Raw genomic sequence first — 23,068 nt, forward strand, 5'->3', positions numbered from 1 at the left:
AAAACAATTAGTGGGTCCAAAAATTATTTGTCATTCTTGAAATTTTCTATTCCAATAATTAACGTAAACTACTATTATAAGACAATTATATCTACTATTTGTTATTAGCGGACTTTATTTTATATGGTCAATTTAAGTGAGTATGCTAGACTACTAAATATAAGATGATATGAGTTTAAATTAACAAATGTCAGTCTTGGCCTATTAGGAAATAATAAGAATCCTATTAGGTTAACATGATATTAGAAACCATAATCTTTTTATAGTGTGTTAACTTAATAAAATTCTCATTATTCGCTAATGTGTCAATATTGACATCTTTTCATTTAATTTCATATCATTTTATTTAATCGTCTAACGTGCTTGCTTAATTTTACTACATAAAATAAAACTCACTAATGATAAATAATAAATATAATTATCTTAGAATATTAGTCCATATTAATTATTGGAATAGAAACACACGTTTTATTTTCGATAGGTGAGAAGATATGCATGTATATTGTCATTTACTCAGATTACAGAACAGATCAGGAAAATGGAAATATATATTTTAGCAACCACACAAATACCATGCAATTTGAAAATTGAAAGCAGATTACTTGTCTAATACTTCATCATTTGCAACATCTAATTAAAAAACAATTTTGCAAAGCCTAGAAGTAGAATATAAAGTACCAAGAAAGACAAGATCCTCAACATTTTTCCTGACAATGTACATATCAGGCGGATAATTAATTAAACAAAAAAAGACAAAAAAAAGAGTTGTTTGACGATAATTTTTTAAATAAAAAAAAAAAGTCTTATGAGGTTTCTACAAAAAGAAACATATCATGTGGCTAAGTTTATGGTAACCAAATTAACACGTACAATGTCGGCCCTCTACAAAAATCATGCATTAAATTAAAGTAATCTATACTAAAGCTTAGTACCGACACAACTAGATAAGATTACTGATACAAAAGGTGTGGCTAATAAAAACCTTATTTAATTTTTATTACGCATTCTTCAATGATAGATTAAAATGACACCTGAAAACAACTGTTTTTTTCAATTAAGTTTTCAGAGTCTAAAAGCATTGAAAGAAATTGTCATCTGCATTTAAGCAATTCATCTCATGCATATTTTACAATACGATACAACAGTCAACACAGATTAATTGGCAAGCATGAAAGCAAATCACAGGGAAAAGCTTTGAGTGAAATGCTTAATAAATGTTAGTTAAAGAGAAAATAACTCAATATTTTGATTGCAAGTACTCGGGCTAACATGCTATGATGGCCCTCCTACTCCAATATGTCCTCCTTATCAATATCATTACAGAAATTGCATCACATTCACAAGTCTCAATTTTAGTTCCTGTAATAAAACAAAACTGTAAGTAGGGATATCACTGGAAAAAAAAAAAAAACTGAACATAGTCATCTGCTTCAAATCATCACATCTTGCTAATTCAGTAGCTAATTTGGATCCAGCAAAATCATTTTACAAATTTATACGGAAGGATGTGAAATGCCTAATACATGCTATAATGGCCCTCCTACTCTAATATGCCCTCCTTAGGATCAATAAAAATACAGAAATTGCATTACATTCACCCGAAAACATGTGCCATAATTTTATCAAGTAACTTGGAGAAAAGCTAGGTACAATCTTGTCCACAGCACCTGAAGTTTAAGAAAGTAGGTAGCCAGACCAATGATACAAGAACCTGAAACAATGTCACAAGCAAATTAAGCTTCACCATTGCAATATGCTGAAATACCTCAAGACTCAAGTAATCAGCAAGTGTTAGCAGGACTATAACTCGAATCTTTAAGAGGGAAAAAGTGGATAGAGTTAAAGACAATGAGTGATTCATAGAATCATACCTTCAGTATAGTATGAGTTTTGAACCGAGTCCTGCAGCATCTCATCATGCTGGCACCCAACAAGTGGAAGCAAACAAAATGCGGCCCTTCCAACCTAGAAGCATCCAGTTGCTATCTTCATCTGAGACAAAATCTCTGTGGTACCACTTTCTTAACTCAGTCCTAAATTTGGCCATTAATTCCTCATCCAGTGGTAGCTGCTTGAAACCAGCCTTCATATTCCTAACCTGCCACTGTTTGTAGGTCTCAGGCCTCTCAATCCTCTCAGAACCTTCACATGCTATAACATTCATAATCTCCCTGCCCAAAAGCTCTCTCTCAATCATCAATCTCCTTTCATTTTCACGATGTATGATAGTGTCAATCAGATCATAAATAGCAGAATAATGAAAGAGAGCCTCCCTAAACCGCGGGGCAAAGAACGGGGCATTATATGATCCATTAGTGATGGACTGAGTAAAAATATTTGGATTTATCTTCCTGATCAAATGCAGGACTGCATTTCTAGGACTGTTCACTTCAATAGAGTCATCCAGTAAATTCTCAAACCTCTGGTGACAGTTGACAGCAACTAGCTCGTTGCTCTCAATTTTTAGGGCTTCAATCCGAATGGTTTCCCAGTTCTTTGATGCTATGGCATTGTACTCAAAGGGAACACTATAACGCTTACAATAGTTAGCCAGACGGCGACCAGTCTCATCAATTTTTTCTGTGGGACGAAAGCCGGGTTGGGGAAACTCTATCCCCGTTATTCTAAGCTTGGGAGGTCCACCCTCCCTATTTGACAAAAACTTGATAAGAATTGGCCACTGGAAACCATATAGGATACCAAAATCAATAATATGGACGGTTTCTACCTTGGCAGCTGCTTTCATAATCATTTTATTAGCAAAGAAATATGTAAACTTCTTGAAAGGGCTGGCGGACATAAAATCTTGGTGTGTCTTCAGAAACTCTGCAGCAGTGATGTTCTTAGAGCTCAGAAAAGTATACATTCCTTGCGAACTTGTACCATCCCCAACCAAGCGTGCCTCGAGGCCATTGGCGAAGTAATGAGCCAACCTCTGTGATGCATCCCCAACGGGAGAAGAGTGTTGCCTAATCTGTTTTAGCAATTCATTGGCAGTCCTGTTGTCATTGGCATACACAGATTGTGAACACATCAACAGAAGATTCCTCAAATCCACTGTTTCCTGCTTCCTCCTCTCTTGTTTCTTTGAAAGACCCTTCCCTCGATCTTGCTCCTCCGCTCTCAGTGGTCCACTCTGCAAAGAACTGTGTTCACTACACACGTTTTCCACACTAAGAAACACCCTATCAATAGCATCTGACAGGTCACTCTCATCAACAAAGGAAAATGCTGATTGCTTGTTACTTCTCCCTCCTCTTTCTTCTTCTCTAGTGTTTATCTCTTGGCGCTCAAGATTCTTTCTACCCTTCAACAACCCATAGGAATTCTCTCGAAAAGAATTGATTGGTTCTTGCGCGTTTGAATGTAGAGCAGTTACAAGGTTAGGCCCTGGAGGAAGAAATCTACTAGCTTCCTCGAAGCCTCTCCTAAAGTGGGAAACAGAATCAACATCATTGAAAATATTATGTGCTAAGAGTCTTGCAATAGAAGAGTCCAAATCAGAGACTCCTTCACTAACATTAACCAAAGGTGGTGGTTGAGAGAGTGCGTGGGGGTTAAACTGAAGAGCAGAAACAGAAAGAGAATCTGGGGAAGGGAGGTTCAACTCACGAGAATTTTCAACTGAAAAATTGGTGTTGCTAGCTTGGGGACTGAGAAGTAGGTTACCGGCGAGAGCGTCGTAGAAGGATTTCTCAGTAACTTGCAGAGTGAGTGAGTCGTAGAATGGGCTCTGTTCAAGTTCAACGTTTTCTTCCATGAGGATCTGGCTAATGAACTTTGCAGTTTCTGAGAAGTCGTTGTCTTCCATGGTTGCAAAACCAAGCGAGTCTGAGAGATACGCTATGCCATCGTCTTCACCAAAACCAACAACACTGAAATAGGTTTTGACTCTGTTCAGAAAGAATGAGATATGATTTGATATGGTTATGCAGCAGACATTTAACAGTAATTTCAATAAAGTTTTTCTATTATGTCAATAATAATTGCTCTTTAATATATACATTTTAAAATATTAACAGTTTCTCAATAATATATTAATATTCTTAGTTAATTGAATTTCTATTTCATTATTTACTTCCTTTTAAGACATTCATAAACATCAATGTCACTCATGCCAAAACACGATTATCCTACATTCCTACTAGTTATAAATATAAAACATGACAAGTAATTTTTCTAACCTTAACCTTACTTCTACGTGAAATTCGAGAAACTTTGACCAGAAGAAATTAACTTCATTTGAAATTTATTAAATGGGGTATTTTATGAATTAATTTCCAAATGAGATTATGTGGTAAGAATTTTTACGGGTATAAAATCATAAAAAATTCACTACTTTGACTCTTTTTTTTTCTAAACAGTGAAATCATTAAAAATTCAACCAGTTTAATTTTTTTAATTACTCATATAAGGTCGTAAAATTTTCACAACTTCAAAAAGTTGTGATTAATTTTTTTAAAATTAATTTTGAACGACTTCAAAGTTATTTTAATTACAATTTTATATTTCATGATTAGTTGTTTAATTTTTTTTTGAATTAAAAATAATTATAATTAATACTTTTATAGTTTATAACTTTAAAGTATTCCAAACAATAATTATAATTAAAATGACTAATTCTTTTATAATCCAACGACTTTTAATTTTTATTCTTAACCATTAATTTTTTTTAACTAATACTTAACCAATAATAATTAGATAAAATGAATAAGAAATTATTTTTAGATTATTAATTTATACCTTTTAGATTCCTTTTCCTTTCTAACTTTAACAAATAATAATAATTTATAAAACAAAATATAGAAAATATTAAATAAAATAGGAGAAAAATAAAGTTATACCAAACACTTATCATGCATGACAAAAAAAAAACTAATAAAAACACCATAACATGAAATATAAAATTATATAAAAAGGCAACAACATTCATTGTTTGTGCAAATACATTTTTTTATATTGATTGAAAAGTATATTAAAAATTAATGTAAAAAAAAGACAAGAAAAAAAAATAAACTTATACATGAGAGTTAGGATTTTTTAATGTTATATTTCAATTTTTGCTCAAACTACACCTATTTGCATAATAATATCCAAATTAATATGTTCAAAAAAAAATGGTACGAAAGTTAGGGTGATTAGTTCCAACTTCTCAAAGGGGATGAAAAGGGATGTAGTTTGGGTATTATTATGCAAATAGGTATAGTTAGGGTTTTTTTTTCCCCCAAATTACACCTTCTCTTTCTTATCTTCTTTCAAATTATACATGTTTTTTTAAAAAATTTATCGATATACACCATTTTCATGCTACATTGGGAACCCCAACTTTGTACCGGCCTTTTTTTTTAAATTAATTTGTATGTTTAAATTTTTATTTTAATTTAAATTATTAAAATAATACAAATATTATATTATATAAATATATTTTTAATTGATTTTAAAAATATTTTTTTATTAAAATATTTTTTTAATAAGAAAATAATATTATTAAATATAATTACTTATCTTGTATTATTTAATTTGTATAAGACATTTTGTAGGTGAACATTTTTTTTACATCTAAATTTTGTTTAATAATATTTGCTTTAGTAAAAATATTAAAACTTTTAATATTACTAAAATAATATTTTTTATTAAAAAATTAAAAATTTTGATATTATTAAAATAATATTTTGTTATTAAAAATTAATGGAAAAATAGAAAAAATATGAAATTTACCGACAACATGGCCATAACAGAAACAATTGTCCCAATATGCCTTCATCTTCACAAATGTAATTGTTTAAGTATTTTATTTATAATGTAGTCTAATGTTCTTTTATAAATAAATTGTTAAACAAATAGTAGTATCATTTTTTAAAAAATCTAATGACATAAACAAACAATTTTTTTAAAAATGAACATTTTTTTAAATATGAATTTTGTCTAATAATATATTTGCTTTAGTAAAAAGATTAAAACTTTTAATATTATTATGTTACTAAATATAATTTTTGTTTATGTCATTAAATTTTTTTTAAAATGATACTATTACTTGTTTAACAATTTATTTATAAAAAAACATTAGACTACATTATAAATAAAATACTTAAACAATTACATATGTGAAGATGAAGGCATATTAGGACAATTGTTTCTGTTATGACCATGTTATCGATAAATTTCACATTTTTTTATTTTCTCATTAATTTTTAATAACAAAATATTATTTTAATAATATTAAAATTTTAATTTTTTAATAATATTAAAAGTTTTAATCTTTTTACTAAAGCAAATATTATTTGACAAAATTTAGATTTAAAAAAATGTTCACCTACAAAATATCTTAGACAAATTAAATAATACAAGATAAGTAATTATATTATTTTCTTATTAAAAAATTATTTTTAAAATCAATTAAAAATATATTTATATAATATAATATTTGTATTATTTTAATAATTTAAATTTAAATAAAAACTTAACATACAAATTAGTTATAAAAAAAAACCCATGCGGATGTCGGAGTGACCAAATTGGACTTCCCAATGCAGCATGAAAATTGTGTATATTGAAAAAAAATTCAAAAACATGTGTAGTTTAAGAAAAGATAGGAGAGAAAAGGTGTAGTTTGAAAAAAAAAATCTATAATGTGAGCAAAAATTGAAAAGAGAGTGTGAATAATAGTAAAAATAGTTATCATAGGGCATAATTAAAAATAAAATAGTAAAAAGCAAAATATAAAATTATAATTAAAACGATTTTAAAGTCATTCATAATTAATTTAAAAATAAAAAAAATAATCGCAATTTTGAAGTCGTAAAAAATTTAAGACTTTATATAAATAATTAAAAAAAATAAAGGCATTAGATTTTTTATGACTTCACTATTAAAAAAATCCAAAATCGTGAATCTTTTTACAACTTCATACTCAAAAATGTAAAAATTCCTACAATTTACCCCAAGTTGGAGATTAATTTAAAAATTACCCTCATTTAATAAATTCCAAATAAAATTATCCCCTTTTAGTCAAATATCCGAAACTCGAGAACCTTATTCCTCTATTCACCAAGTTTCTTATTTCAAACTTCGTAAACACACGTCTGGCCAGCATCTAAAGCTAGAAAATTATATTTTCTTTTGGCTTAATTTACACTTAGTGTTGATAAGTTATTCTTAATCTTTCTATTCTCTTTTCTTTGTAAAATCTGAACTTTTTTTTTCTCCTCCTAACCATTTCTTTTTTTTATTTGGTTCATGGAAATGATTAGTTATAGGATTAATGATGATTCGTTAAAGAGCTTGTTCAAAGAATTAAATTTCTTCCACCTCCCACTCTAAAAAAAAATTCTATCTTTTAACATCTCTTGAAGATAAAAAAAAAAAAAAAGTTGCAATTATTTATTTTTTTATCGAATGAAGTTGGAAGAATCTATGATATGATTAGTTTGATTTCTATTATTTGTTTCTGTTTGTTGAAAGCTTAAGTCATGAGAATGACTAAGTTTGATTTTCTTTTTTTTTGAGAAACTAACTATGATATTTATTGGTAATCACTTTCTTATTCTAGTTATAAATCTTTATCTATTTAAATAACATTAACTAGTGTATAAATTAATATGAGATAAAACTTAATATAGAATTTTTATTTTATGTTTATGTCCCTAAATTTTTTACAAAATTATTTTTAGTCTCTAAACAAAAAAAAATATAGTTCCAGTCATTAGCAAATAAGTGTTTGAAGGTGCAATTAAGTAAGGGGGAGAAGGCTAGGAGAAGCTGGCATTTGTCAGCACTCATATCTGACTATTCTAGTTTATATATATGTAACTGGCATTACATTCACAAGTCTCACTTCTACCAGAAAAATCGTGCACTAATTTTAGCAAAGTTTGGTGCAATCTTCATCACAGAACCTGAAGGTTAAGAAAGTAGGTAGCCAGAGACCAAGGATATCAGAACTTGAAACATTGTAACCAGCAAAATAAGCTTCACCATTGCAGCATGCTGAAATATCTCAAGATTCGAGAAATCAGCAAGTGTTAGTAGGACTATAACTCAAAGCTTTAACTGGGAAAATAAGTGGATAGAGTTAAAGCCAATGACTGATTCTTGGAATCATACCTTTGGTCTAGTATTAGTTCTGAACCGAGTTCAGTAGCATCTAATTATGCCGGAACCCAACAAGTGGAAGCATTAAAAATGCGGCCCTTCCAACCTTGAAGCATCCAGTTGTTATTTTCATCTAAGACAAAATCTCTGTGGTATTCCTTTAACTTACTCCTGAATTTGGCCATTAATTCTTCATCCAGTGGTAACTGCTTGAAACCAGCCTTCATATTCCTAACCTGCCACTGTTTGTATGTCTCAGGCCTCTCAATCCTCTCAGAACCTTCACATGCTATAAAATTCATAATCTCCCTGCCCAAAAGCTCTCTCTCAACCATCAACCTCCTATCGTTTTTACGAGGTATGACAGTGTCAATCTTATCAGAAATGCCAGAATAATGAAAGAGAGCCTCCCTAAACCGCGTGGACAAGAAAGGGGCATTATATGATCCACTAGTGATGGACTGAGTAAAGATATCCGGATTTATCTTCCTGATCAAATGCAGAACTGCATTTCTAGTAAATCCTCAAACCTCTGGTGACAGTTGACAGCAACTAGCTCATTGCTCTCTATTTTGAGGGCTTCAACCTGAATGGTTTCCCAGTTCTTTGATGCTATGGCATTGTACTCAATCCTTATTACAATTAAAATTTTTGACCTTGTTATAATTAATTTTGATCTAATAATGTATTTTTTTACATATATAAATTTTAATAAAAATCATAGATTTCATAAAAATTTATATATGTAAAAAAATTAATTATTAGATCAAAATGAATTGTTATAAAATTTATTATGTAAATTTACATGTGCATTAAATATACATTAGAAATTTTAATATTATATATAACAATATTAATTATTTTATAATATAATTGATTTATAAGCTTAATTGATTAGAACGTATCACTTTTATGTACAAAGCAATTGCCAACATACCCTAAAATGTTGGTGAAATCAAACCATCCAATCCAAATCACACTTTATTGGAATTTTTAGAAAACCATACAAACCAAACCCAATTGAAAGCTCTTTCAACTTTGGATCAGATGATCCGCAAATACCCTTAACTGAATTGTAAGAATTATATTGCTTTTATTGTTTTGTTATTGACACCAAATAGGGTTAAATGTTATTGACATCAGTTTGAAGTTGATGATATCAGTCAAAAATGTAAGTTGCATATTTATAACTTACAATTTTGTATTGTCAAAGTTATTTCCCAATGAAAATTTAACTGCAGATGATCTGGATACCCGATAAAACACATTAGTCTAGGCAAACCAGATACCACTGCCAATAGTGATTGCCTCCGACAAAGCTACTTATAACAACTATAGTTAAGTGTCCGTTTGTTTTAAAGTTAAACAAAATTAATTTTAATAAATATAATAGTAAAATGCGTCTTAATTAACCTCAACTACAGAATTTGCATTGAAACACAGGAAATGATTTTACAAGGAAAACAAACATGCACACATGTTGTGAACTTTGCTTATTTCATTAATCAATGATAATAAACCAGTAGCTTTTGATCTATCAAGTTCTCGAGTTATTGAAAGATTATGTCAGGCAAAAAAATATTCACAAAACTTCATATTATCATTAACTTTTCATAGACTACAAGCATTGAAAGAAATTGCCAGCTCCATTTAAGCAATTCATGTCATGCATATTTCGCAATACGAGCCACATCCAACAGATTACTCAGCAAGCATGCAAACAATCACGGGGAAAAGCTTTCAGGACCAACACATTATCAGGTTATGTGAATAGGCCATATCAACTTGGTAATGGTACTTAAAATAAGAAAGCATCTTAGCTACCTGCATCGAAAGCCATTTTGCCCATTGTTAATCGAAAAATAAATAAAAATTGTGCAACCAAACATGCAATTTATAAGATCTAAAGAAGTTATATCTTTCAAACTTAGTTTTTTAGGGGTGCAATTAAGGCAGAGAGAGAAGGCTAGGAGAATCTGGCATTTGCCAGCATGCGTATCTGACCATTATAGTTTATACTTTATATATATGTAGCAGCAACAGATAATAAATATGAAGTTCTTTGATCGGTGGAAAAAACTACCAGAAAATTCTAGAGATGCTGAGGGGAAATCATGAGTTTCACAGAAGTTGCTGCAACAAAACAAAATTGCATGTAAGAATATTACCGGAAAAAAAACAAACTGAACATAGTCATCTGTTTCAAATTAATCATATCCTGTCAACTAATTTGGCTAAAGAGACAACTTATCCTGCTAAAACAAATTACAAAATTATATAGAAGGGTGTGAAATGTCTAATACATGTTGGTTAGAAAGAAAATAACTCAATATTATGATTACAAGTACTCAGGCAAACATGCTATAACGGCCCTCCTACTCTAATATTCCCTACATATCAATATCATTACAGAAATCGCATTACATTCACAGGTCTCAATTCTACCCAAAATTTTGTGCCATAATTTTACCAAGTGACTTCGTGCAAAACTTGGTACAATCTTTTATCACAGCCCGAAAGTTAAGCAAGTAGGTAGCCAAACACAGGATACCAGAACCTGAAACAATGTAACCAGCAAAATGAGCTTCACCATTGCAACAAGCTGAAATATCTCAAGACTCAAGTAATCAGCAAGTGCGCCAGTAGGAGTATAACTCGAAGCTCTAACAGGGAAAATAAGAACTGGAAAGAGTAAAAGCAAATAACTGATTCTTAGAATCATACCTTTAGTCTAATATTAGTTATAAGCCAAGTCCAGTAGCATCTCATTATGCTGGCACCCAACAAGTGGAAGCATACAAAATGCGGCCCTTCCAACCTTGAAGCATCCACTTGTTATCTTCATCGAAGACAAAATCTCTGTGGTACCATTCCTTTAACTTAGTCCTGAATTTGGCCATTAATTCCTCATTTAGCGGGAGCTGCTTGAAACCAGCCCTCGTATTCCTAACATACCACTGTTTGTATGTCTCAGGCCTCTCAATCCTCTCAGAACCTTCACATGCTATAACATTCATAATCTCTCTGCCCAAAAGCTCTCTCTCAAGCATCAACCTCCATTCGTTTTCACGAGGTATGACTGTGTCAATCAAATCATAAATAGCAGAATAATGAAAGAGAGCCTCCCTAAACCGCGTGGCAAAGAAAGGGGCATTATATGATCCATTAGTGATGGACTGAGTAAAAATATCCGGATTTATCTTCCTGATCAAATGAAGGACTCCATTTCTAGGACTGTTCACTTCAATAGACTCATCCAGTAAATTCTCAAACCTCAAGTGACAATTGACAGCAACTAGCTCGTTGCTCTGAATTTTGAGGGCTTCAACCTGAATGTTTTCCCAGTTCTTCGATGCTATGGCATTGTACTCAAAGGGAACATTGTAACGCTTACAATAGTTAGCCAGACGGTGACCTGTTTCCTCAATTCTTTCTGCGGGGCGAAAGCCAGGTTGGGGAAACTCTATCCCTGTGATCCTAAGCTTGGGAGGTCCACCCTCCCTATTTGAGAAAAACTTAATGAGTATTGGCCACTGGAAACCGTATAGGATCCCAAAATCAATAATATGAACGGTTTCTGCCTTTGCAGCTGCTTTCATAATCATTTTATTTGCAAAGAAATGTATAAACTTCTTGAAAGGGCTGGAGGAAGTGAAAACCTGGTATGCCTTGAGAAACTCAGCAACAGTGATGTTCTTAGAGCTCAGAAAAGTATACATTCCTTGTGCACTTGTGCCATCCCCAACCAAGCGTGCTTCGAGGCCATTGGTGAAGTAATGAGCCAACCTCTGTGATGCATCCCCAACGGGAGAAGAGTGTTGCCTAATCTGTTTTAGCAATTCATTGGCAGTCCTGTTGTCATTGGCATACACAGATTGTGAACACATCAATAGAAGATTCCTCAAATCCACCGTTTCCTTCTTCCTCCTCCCTTGTTTCTTTGAACGACCCTTACCTCCATCTCGTTCCTCAACGTTCACTGATCCACTCGTCAAACGAATGTGTTCGTCACACAGGTTTCCTTCATGAAGCAACAGCCGATCAAAAGCATCTGACAGGTCACTCTCATCAACAAGGGAAAGTGCTGATTGCTTGTTACTTCTCTCTCCTTCTCCTTCTTCTCTAGTTTCTATCTCTTGGCGCTGGTGATTCTTTCTACCCTTCAACAACCCATAGGAATTGTCTCCAAAAGAATTGATTGGTTCTTCTCTCTTTGAATGTAGAGCAGTTACAAGGTTAGGCCCCGGAGGAAGAAATTTACTAGCTTCCTCGAAGCCTCTTCTAAACTGGGAAACAGAATCAACATGATTGAAAATATTGTGGGCTAAGAGTTTGGCAATAGAAGAATCCAAATCTGAGACTGCGTCACTAACAGTAACTGAAGGCGGTGGTTGAGATTTAAACTGAAAAGCAGAAACAGAAATAGAATCCGGAGAACGGAGCTTCAACTCACGAGAATATTCATCTGAAAAATTGTTGTTGCTACTGCTGCTGCTGCTGCTGGTGGTGGTGGTGGTGGTGGTTTCAGCTTCGGGACTGAGAAGAACGGGGTGTTGATCGGGAGAAAGAGGTAGGTTGCCGGCGAGAGCATCGTAGAAGGATTTCTCGGTAACTTGCAAGGTGAGTGAGTCATAGAATGGCTTCTGGTCAACGTTTTCTTCCATGAGGATCTGGCTAATGAACTTTGCAGTTTCTGAGAAGTCGTTGTCTTCCATGGTTGCAAAACCAAGCGAGTCTGAGAGATACGGTGTGCCCTGGTCTTCCGAAGCACCGGGGAAGTTGGAGTCCATAACACTCAACAACACTGAAATAGGTTTTTATTTTGTTCAGGAAGACAAAGCATGAAAACAATGAAGCCAAGGTATTGTATTGGGGGTTCGGAAAAAGAGACAAGAGAAGGAGCAGCCCTCGATATGAGCATAGGGATAGTGCCGCGAATCTTCGCTGTTCCAAGGAGGCTGTTATTTTCTCAAAAAATAGTGACATCTAAGATGTCAATACTAGATGCTCACATAAAGTCCCTTGCCTTCTTCACGTTAAATATTATTTATTTAGTAAGAAAAATATTCAATTCTCATCGTATATAATTTTTTTTTAGATATAACATAAATCATAAATAAAATTATTTTTTTATCAATAGGTTGAAAACACCTATATCTCTAACCCCAGGACAAAAAAATATCATATTACTACATTTTAAGTACAAAATGTGGTAAAGATATTAAAAGTCAAATAAAGAATGTTTTTCCAAAAAAAAACACACAGACAAGGAAATATGCAAGGCTAATAACACAAATTAGTTTCCTAACTTCAAAAGTACACTGAGTGTGCGTTGTATTGTTAGGATTATAATATATTTGAGAAATTATTTGTTTTTTTATATATAGAGAAGTAAAATCAAGTTTTAAATAAGTTTAATAGAATAATAAAGTTATTATACTTAATCCAATTACCTATCTTGATTTTGACTTGAGACAAACAATTTAATGTGGGATGATGAAATTATTCGTTTTACTGCATGCACAGCCTAATAAAGTTATGATGGCGTTACTTGGTTGTCAAGTAAGACGATTGTGAACGAGTCTTCTCTTTTTAGTTTTTAGACTTTTCAGGCTAGGTTTGTTTTCTCCGTTGAATGACTACAGTTTATTTAATAATTTTTAAAGACAAATGTTGCCAGATTATTAATGATCGAAAATAAAACGTTATCATCAAACAAATTATGAAAAATAAAGAGAACAACTATTTGTTACAACGGCACGTGTAAGAGTTGATTAAATCTTAAAGAGAATAAAATATTAATTTAATATACAAACTAGTTCAATTTTTAGACCTAAAAATATCTCAGGATTCTGCTGCTTATGAGTGCCTATCAGAAGAACTCCGGAAGGAAGACTTCAACATTTAAACGCCATTCACATAGCACCAGTTATCAGTTATACTGTTATATTATACACAGTCACAGACTAATGACTGGACCAATTAAAAATATTATGAGAACTGAAACTGAACTATGCTCTTCCATTATATTAGCAGAGATCAGCTTCTAGAATATGTCAACCACAAGAATTTTGGAAGTCCATGTCTCCTCTACAACTCATGAAATGCTTCTCCTAATTAACTACCTCGGGAAGAAAATTGTCAAGGCCTATGCAGGCACCCAACAGGAGGAAGCATAAACTACTCGGCCCTTCCAAACTTGCAGCATGTAGTTGCCATCTTCAAGAAGCACTAAATCACTGTGGTACACATCTTTCAACTTGCATCTTAATTTGTTAATGAGATGCTCATCCAAGGGCAATTGCTTAAATCCAGCCCTCATGTTCCTAACCTGCCATTGCTTGTATGTCTCGGGCCTCCTCTCACAAGCTACAATATTCATATCTTGTCAACTAATTTGGCTCAAGAGACAACTTATCTTGCAAAAACAACTTACAAAATTATATAGAAGGATGTGAAATGTGTTACAAAGCTATTTTTACTCCTACTGAAAATATCCTAAAAGCCACCATAAAGCTATAAAGAGAATAAGATAAACTTGATATTTCATTAATAAATGATAATAGGTAAAGATGAATATACATATATAATCTAAGGGACATTTAATCAATGGATAATAATTATCCAAGTCTCAACATCATGTTATTTTAATATAAATTAAATAAAAAACTATAATTTATAAATAAAAAACATTATCTTTTATAATCTTTGAGCCACTTAAACATCCTTCTTTTGGACCTCTTTGGGTCCATCCTAACAAAATGCCTAATACATGTTGGTTAGAGAAAATAACTCAATATACTGGTACTCGGGCAAACATGCTATAATGGCCTTCCTACTCTAATAGGCCCTACTTATCAATATCATTACAGAAATTGCATTACATTCACAAGTCTCAATTCTACCCGAAAACTTGTGCCATAGTTTTACCAAGTAACTTCGTGCAAAGCTTGTTGCAATCTTCATCACAGCACCTGAAGGTTAAGCAAGTAGAGGTAGCCAAACCAAGGATACCAAAACCTGAAACAATGTAACCAGCAAAGTAAGCGTCTTCGCAACATGCTGAAATATCTCAAGACTTAAGTAATCAGCAAGTGCTAGTTCAACTATAACTCGAAGCTTTTACAGGGAAAATAAGATGTCGATAGAGTGAAAGACAATGAGTGATTCTTAGAATCATACCTTCAGTATAGTATGAGTTCTGAACCCAGTCCAGTAGCATCTCATTATGCTGGCACCCAACAAGTGGAAGCATACAAAATGTGGCCCTTCCAACCTTGAAGCAACCAGTTGTTATCTTCATCCAAGACAAAATCTGTGGTACCATTCCTTTAACGCAGTCCTCAATTTGGCCATTAATTCCTCATTCAGAGGGAGCTTCTTGAAACCAGCCCTCGTATTCCTAACCTGCCACTGTTTGTATGTCTCAGGCCTCTCAATCCTCTGAGAACCTTCACATGCTATAACATTCATAATCTCCCGGCCCAAAAGCTCTCTCTCGATCATCAACCTCCATTCGTTTTCACGAGGTATGACTGTGTCAATCAATTCATAAGTAGCAGAATAATGAAAGAGAGCCTCCCTAAACCGCGTGGCAAAGAAAGGAGCATTATAAGATCCATTAGTGATGGACTGAGTAAAAATATCCTGATTTATTTTCCTGATCAAATGAAGGACTGCATTTCTAGGACTGTTCACTTCAATAGATTCATTCAGTAAATTCTCAAACCTCAAGTGACAATTGACAGCAACTAGCTCGTTGCTCTGAATTTTGAGGGCTTCAACCTGAATGCTTTCCCGGTTCTTCGATGCTATGGCATTGTACTCAAAGGGAACATTGTAATGCTTACAATAGTTAGCCAGACAGTGACCTGTTTCCTCAATTCTTTCTGTGGGGCGAAAGCCAGGTTGGGGAAACTCTATCCCTGTGATCCTAAGCTTGGGAGGTCCACTCTCCCTATTAGACAAAAACTTAATAAGACTTGGACACTGGAAACCATATAGGATGCCAAAATCAATAACATGAACGGTTTCTGCCTTGGCAGCTGCTTTCATAATCATTTTATTTGCAAAGAAATGTATAAACTTCTTGAAAGGGCTGGCGGAAAGGAAAACAAGGTATGTCGTGAGAAACTCAGCAGCAGTGATCTTCTTAGAGGTCAGAAAAAAATACATTCCTTGTGCACCTGTACCGTCCCCAATCAAGCAAGTCTTGAGACCATTGGCGAAGTAATGAACCAACCTCTGTGATGCATCCCCAATGGCAGAAGAGTGTTGCCTAATCTGCTTTAGTAATTCATTGGCAGTCCTGCTGTCATTGGCATACACAGACTGTGCACACATCAACAGAAGATTCCTTAAATCCACTGTTTCCTTCTTCCTCCCTTCTTGATTCTTTGAACGAACCTTACCTCTATCTCGTTCCTCAACGTTAACTGATCCACCCTGCAAACAATTGTGTTTGTCACACTGTTTTCCCTCATGAATCAACACCCGATCAAAAGCATCTGACAGGTCAGTCTCATCAACAAGGGAAAGTGCTGATTGCTTGTTACTTCTCCTTCCTTCTTCTCTAGTGTCTATCTCTTCGTGCTCATGATTCTTTCTACCCTTCAACCCATAGGAATTCTCTCCAAAAGAATTTGATTATTTGTTCTCCGTATGAATCCAGATCAGTTACAAGGTTAGGCCCCGGAGGAAGAAATTTGCTAGCTTCCTCCAACCCTCTTCTAAACTGGGAAACAGAATCAACATGATTGAAAATATTATGTGCTAAGAGGTTTGCAATAGAAGAGTCCAAATCTGAGACTCCGTCACTAACAGTAACTGAAGGCGGTGGTTGAGAAAGGGTGTTGGGGTTGAACTGAAAAGCAGAAACAAAAAGAGAATCCGGAGAAGGGAGCCTCAACTCACGAGAATTTTCATCTGAAAAATTGTTGTTGCTGTCGTTGCTACTGCTGGTGGTGGTTTCATCTTCAGGACTGAGAACGAGAGGGTGTTGAATGGGTGAAAGAGGTAGGTTGCTGGCGAGAGCATTGTAGAAGGATTTCTGTTCAAGGTGAGTGAGTCATAGAATGGCCTCTGTTCAACGTTCTCTTCCGTCAGTATGTGGCTTATGAAGTTGGCAGTTTCTAAGAAGTCGTTGTTGTCTTCAGGTGAAGGATCCATGGTTGCAAAACCAAGCGAGTCTGAGAGATACGGCATACCCTTGTCTTCAGCAAACAGGTCATCGGCACCGGTAAAGTTGGACTCCATGGTAGCACTCAACAACAACACTGAAATAGGTTATGATTGTGTTGAGAAAGACAAAGCATGAAGGGTGAGAAATGAAATGATATATGGTTTGGAAAAAGAGACAAGAGAAGGAGGAATGAATCCCGTGAGATGCAGTTGCAACGGCAGCCCGTTTGACTATTATGAGTTCGTCAAACTTCAGAGTTCCAAGGAGGGTGTTGTTGTTATTACAAAGATTAAATTATTATTGTTATTATTATTTAAACAAAAAAAAAAAATAGTGGTTGTTTACTGGATACCTGCACAACCTATGGGATGACGTTACTTGGTTGTCAAGCCAAGACTCTCTTCTTCCGTCCAACGCCAGTAGATGATTGTGAAGAACTAGTTTTCTCTTTGTAGACTTTTCAGACTTGCTTTCTTTTCTTTTCTTTTCTCCGTTGAATGACTACAGCTTAGGTATTAATTAATTTTTAAAGACAAAATATTGACACTTCACAGATTATTAATGATTGAAAATAAAACGTTATCATTAAACAAATTGTGAAAAATAAAGAGAACAACTATTTTTTACAACGGCATGTGTAAGGAAATTGAAAAAGTAAAATTCCCTTTAACTAAATAATTAATTGAACAGAATAAAATATTAACTTAATATACAAACTTAGAAACCAGTTCAAATTTTAGACCTAAAATCTCACAATCTCAGGATTCTGCTGCTCATGAGTGCCTATCAGAAGAACTCAAGAAGGAATTGTTCAACATTGAAATATGTCATTCACATAGCACCAGTTATCAGTTATATTATACACACACTTATGACTTGACCAATTTAAAAATATTCTGAGAACTGAAATTGAACTATGCTATGTCATTACATTAGCAGGGATCAGCTTCTAGAATATGTCAACCACAAGAATTTTGGAAGTCCATGTCTCCCCTACAACTCATGAAACGCTTCTCCTAATTAACTACCTTGGGAAGAACATTGTCAAGGCCTATGCAGGCACCCAACAGGAGGAAGCATAAACTACTCGGCCCTTCCAACCTTGCAGCATGTAGTTGTCATCTTCAAGAAGCATGAAATCACTGTGGTACGCATCTTTCAACTTGCATCTTAATTTGTTAATGAGATGTTTATCCAAGGGCAATTGTTTAAATCCAGCTCTCATGTTCCTAACCTGCCATTGCTTGTATGTCTCAGGCCTCTCAACCCTCTCACAACCCTCACAAGCTACAATATTCATTACCTGCCGCCCAAAGAACTCTCTCTCAAACATCAACCTCATTGGATCTTCACAAGCAACATTGGTATCAAGCACATCAAACAAAGTAGAATAATGGAAAAGGGCCTCCCGGAACCGTGTCACAAAGAATGGAGCATTATAGCTCCCATTGACATTAGCATGTAAAAAGATAGCAGGATTTGCCTTCCTTATTAACTTTAAAACAGCATCCCGGGGACTATTCACCACAACTGTCTCATCAAGTAGATTTTGAAATCGAAACATAGCATTCGCAACAAGAAGTTCATTTTCCTTTATCTTCAAGTCCTCAATTTTGATAGTTTCCCATTTCTGTGCAATGGCATTGAACTCAAATGGAACATTAAAGCGATCACAATACCTTGTAAGTCGAAGCCCCGTCTCCTGGACTCTCTCTGCTGGCCTGAAACCAGGTTGTGGGAGCTCTATCCCTGTAATGCGCAGCTTGGGAGGCCCACCGGGTTGTTTTGATAGACGATAAATAAGAGCTGGCCACTGGAAGCCATAACGGATGCCAAAATCTATAATATGAAGAGTTTCAACTTCCTTGGCTAAATGCAAAATTGTATGGTTTGCAAAAATCATTGAAAGCTTCTTGAATGGACAGGCTGAAATATACATTTGGTAAGCTTTCACCATGTCTGCAGCAGAGGTTCTTTTGTGAGATAAAGCAGTATAAATCTGAGTTCCGGTGCCAACCAAGCGTGCTTCAAGGGCACTTGCAAAGCATTGGGCCAGCCTCTGAGTCCCATCCCCCAGTGGAGAAGCATGTTGCTTTATCTGCTTCAATAACTCATTAGCAGACATGCGATCATCAGAAGAAACAGCTTGTGCGCATAGAATCAACAATGTCCTCAGATCCACAATTTCCTTCTTGCTGCCTTGTTTCTTAACATGGCTCTTCCCACCACCAGACTTGTTTGTTTCTTCTAATTTACCCAAGGATGGCCCATTAGGAAGGTCTGCGTGACCAATACACGAAGGAGCTTGCTCATTTCTGCACCCTGTGCCCAGCAGGACCTTATCAAGCAATTCTGATATCTCACTGTCATCAATGTACACAGCTGACTGCTTGTTGCTTCTCCCATCTTGTAAATCTGCTTCTTCATCTTCCCGCTCATGATTCTTCCTTCCTCTTGACTCAGCAGAAATTTCATCTCTCTCTGTCTCCGCCTTAATTTTCACCTGCTGAGGGGGAACCATTCTAAAAGATGGGTTCTCCAAGTCAAAAACCAAAGGATTCCATTTAGGCAGGAACTTATTGGCTTCCTCCACACCCCTCTCAAATTGCAGTACAGACTCACTCTTGCTAAACAAGTTTGTTGAACCTGGATCCAAAAATCCAGCCACGGAACTTGCCAAGAATTGACTATTGGTTACAGCAAAGTTGCTTGTGGTATTCATTGAAGATTGGATCGAACTGGCCTGGAAAACAAAGTCAGCAGGAAAAGTGGTTTGCAGTATGGAAGGCTTATAGTCAGCAAGATCAACATTATTCCATTGCGACTCAAACGAGTTACTAGTGCTAGTTGTTGCACCACTGAAGCTACTCTCATCGGGGCTGTCCATGTTGTGATAGTTTTGGATGGAAGAAGAATGGTATGTCTCACCAATGACCTCATAGAATGATTTCTCAGCAGCTTGGAGAGCCAAGGTATCATGGAACATACACGGCTTTGCCTCCAAGTCCTCTTCCATAAGCATTTGGTTTATGTAGCGTAGGACAGTGGCAGAAAAATCAATCTCATCCAATGGATAGTCTTCATCAGTGGACGAGGAAAAGGGATTTTGAGCAGCATTTGGATCAGGCGAAATAAGAAACCGGTTATCCATGAATCCAAAATCAAAGGGTTTCATCATCCCATTAACAGGGTCAAAGGAGTGATCCTCTACATCGACAGTGTTGGGCACTTGGCTGGGTTTAACACCATTGATGAAATTGGACTTCAAATGAGGATCCATCAAGGTGACAAAATTCAATTCACCCCTTCTATCAATCAACACTGTGGATTAAAGAAATTAGTTTGTTAACCTTAACCCCATGAAATCAGAACCATACAATTGACATCATTTTGTAATTAGACATGAAAAGTGGAAGAGACAGAAGCGGTGAAACAAATAAAACTTTGAAAACAAGGATTTAATCATGTGCAAAGAATCAAAAAGTTATAATTGGTAGCATGTGTTAAGGAAGCTTGAGGGAACATTAGTAACCCTAGGAATGAGTGATTTGGAGGTAATTTATGTTAAACAGGTGAGTTTCCACAAGTGATGGACATAAGAAGGAAGAGAGGTAAGAAAAAGAGAAAGATGGTTTGTTAAGTAATAATAATGATGTGAAAAATAACAAATAAAAGAGAAGAGAGAGAGAGAAGCAACCTGTGAGTGTGAGTGAGAATTGGGAATATGTTTGCGTTGGTGGGCGAAGACAAGAGTCATAATAACTGAGACAGATTCATAGAATGTTGAGACCCAAAACAAAACCCCGTCTTCAAGCAAAAGCAGTTCCAACATGAGAGAGCTTGGCCTCTGCACCTTTGAAGGCTAAGGTGGCTGCTGCTGTTCTGCAACAGAAACTTCTTCCTTCCTACTGACGTGTACCATTGTCTTTAGTGACTGGTTCTTGTTTTAAAATACGTCTACAAGTGTATGATGTTATTACCAACACATTTCATTTTTTCTTTTCACAAAGTTAACCTGAATTAATACCTTTTTACAATACTATTGATGTAATTCTCTCTTTTGATTCTCTTTCTTAATTTGTCGATAAATAGTATTATTTATCATTTATTGCAACAAAGTAATACTTAAGCTATACTACTTACTAATATATTAGTCCACGGCACACATGTTCCTCAATTTGGACTTAATGCTTTCATTGCTTCTGTACTCTTAACTACTCAGCTAGTTTATTAGCAACCCATTTAAGTTGTCACAAACAGAGAGTAAAAGGATTCAAACACAACATCATCAAAGCGTAGGTGTAGAAAAAAATACAATGAAATGAAATACGTTTAACCAATCGTCGTTCATCTTCAACAAGTTGTTAACAATCATTTTCAAACGGTAGCCAAAAACAAACCGCCACCATTCGTCAACATGTCGCATCGTTAGCTACTGCCAATGCAAAGGACAAGAAGGAGAAGAATAAGAAACGACAACGCGTACAAAACACTCAAAAAAGAAAAAATCCCATTGACAAACTATTACTTTGACCTACTTTGACCTAGCTAAAATGCGTGAAACTCACATTTGTTACGTGAATTTGTCATGTCATTGATGAATGATGATGAAGTACCACCTCACCATCAATATTAAAGGAAATAACGCATACTTAATAGTTGAATTAATTTATTATAACATTTGTATATTTATGTACTAAATTAATTATTTTTAAAAATATAAAAATTAAATTGTCAGCTGATACATAATTCATAAACTAAATTGTCAGCAAAAATAAGGACTAAATAGATTATTTACCTTAATTTTTTTGTTTATATTAAAAAATAAAAAGTGTTGCTGCTGCATCCTGCAGGTTGATTCGGTAAAACATATTGTTTCATCAAAGTGGTAATTTAACCCGATACAGTACTATTCATTTAAAATGTAAATTTAAAAGTCACATGGGTATAGCTGATATTTTAAAATATGAGAGTCACTATTGTTCTTTTAAATTATCATATTTTTTTAAATACTACATTTTACTTTTTTAAAAATGTGTCATTTTAATTGTGTGACTATATAGCCCTCGAACCCGGGTGATCAAGTAAAATCATTCTTAATAATTTGAAAATTCTAATCTTTGACATAACAAATAAAATTCACTTCAAATCACAATTCATACAGCCTAGCCTACCATTGTTTGATGTAATAATCATATTTTTCTCTTATACATACATAGTTACTCATTCACAATAATAATAATAATTTATATTATTAATAAATGAAATATGTCCACAAGTTTTAGATAATTTCATCATTTATTAATTTTTAAACTTTCACCACTTTCACTTAGGGATGGAAATGAGTCGAGCCGTTAGTTAAGGGTCTTCGGCTCGACCTATTTAAGGCTCGGCTCGACATGACTTGTTTACTATAAAGGTCAAGTTCAAGCTTTTTAAAAAGTTTTTTTAAATAAAAAAGTCAAAGTCAAACTATAAAAAAAGTTTGTTAAGTTTGACAAGTCGGTTTGTTTAAATAATAATAATAATAGTTATGAATGACAGGATGAAATGACATGAAGTGCGTAGAGAGTTTACTTACAGGTGGAGTATTCTCAAAAAGAAAAAGACTTAAGTTAAAAGGATAATGCAACTAGATTAATACTTCCAAAGAAAAGAATATTTTGTAAAGATATTTTTCAGACAATTTAAATATTTTTATTTGGTTATATTAGTATAAATCATCGCTAATTCATATATTTTTTAATATTATGCTCTCTTTTTTTCATTTTCTTTTGATATACTTTGTGTTTTAAG

The 23,068-nt window shown here is 34.1% G+C and overlaps 3 protein-coding genes and 1 pseudogene across 4 annotated transcripts; all 4 read right to left on the bottom strand.

Moving 5' to 3' along the window:
* Positions 1–1,365: 1,365 nt before the first annotated feature.
* On the bottom strand, positions 1,366–9,931 carry LOC114377142 (scarecrow-like protein 34). The gene is made up of 6 exons (XM_028335548.1): positions 9,916–9,931; positions 8,622–8,703; positions 8,198–8,580; positions 7,896–7,986; positions 1,872–3,968; positions 1,366–1,711 (listed from the first exon to the last, which is right to left on the bottom strand). Exons 1-5 carry the CDS (start codon positions 9,929–9,931, stop codon positions 1,916–1,918), a joined length of 2,625 nt encoding a protein of 874 aa, XP_028191349.1. The 3' UTR covers positions 1,366–1,711; positions 1,872–1,915.
* LOC114377285 (scarecrow-like protein 14) lies at positions 9,570–13,086 on the bottom strand. 2 transcript variants are annotated; one of them, XR_003659058.1, is made up of 4 exons: positions 10,816–13,086; positions 10,562–10,648; positions 10,175–10,224; positions 9,570–9,915 (listed from the first exon to the last, which is right to left on the bottom strand). XR_003659058.1 is itself a non-coding variant. In XM_028335731.1 (2 exons), the coding sequence occupies exon 1, from the start codon at positions 12,879–12,881 to the stop codon at positions 10,860–10,862; it is 2,022 nt and encodes a 673-aa protein (XP_028191532.1). In that variant the 5' UTR covers positions 12,882–13,086; the 3' UTR covers positions 10,345–10,648; positions 10,816–10,859. The 2 variants fall into 2 exon arrangements, 1 of the variants encoding a protein (XP_028191532.1); XM_028335731.1 differs by lacking the exons at positions 9,570–9,915; positions 10,175–10,224 and having other exon boundaries at positions 10,345–10,648.
* A 1,562-nt stretch (positions 13,087–14,648) lies between these two features.
* On the bottom strand, positions 14,649–17,814 carry LOC114376163 (annotated as a pseudogene).
* A 104-nt stretch (positions 17,815–17,918) lies between these two features.
* Positions 17,919–21,413, bottom strand: LOC114376161 (scarecrow-like protein 14). The gene is made up of 2 exons (XM_028334129.1): positions 20,970–21,413; positions 17,919–20,593 (listed from the first exon to the last, which is right to left on the bottom strand). Exon 2 carries the CDS (start codon positions 20,550–20,552, stop codon positions 18,324–18,326), a length of 2,229 nt encoding a protein of 742 aa, XP_028189930.1. The 5' UTR covers positions 20,553–20,593; positions 20,970–21,413; the 3' UTR covers positions 17,919–18,323.
* Between the last annotated feature and the right edge of the window lie 1,655 nt (positions 21,414–23,068).

This window comes from Glycine soja, chromosome 11, assembly GCF_004193775.1.
Source record: "Glycine soja cultivar W05 chromosome 11, ASM419377v2, whole genome shotgun sequence".
NCBI lineage: Eukaryota > Viridiplantae > Streptophyta > Magnoliopsida > Fabales > Fabaceae > Glycine > Glycine soja.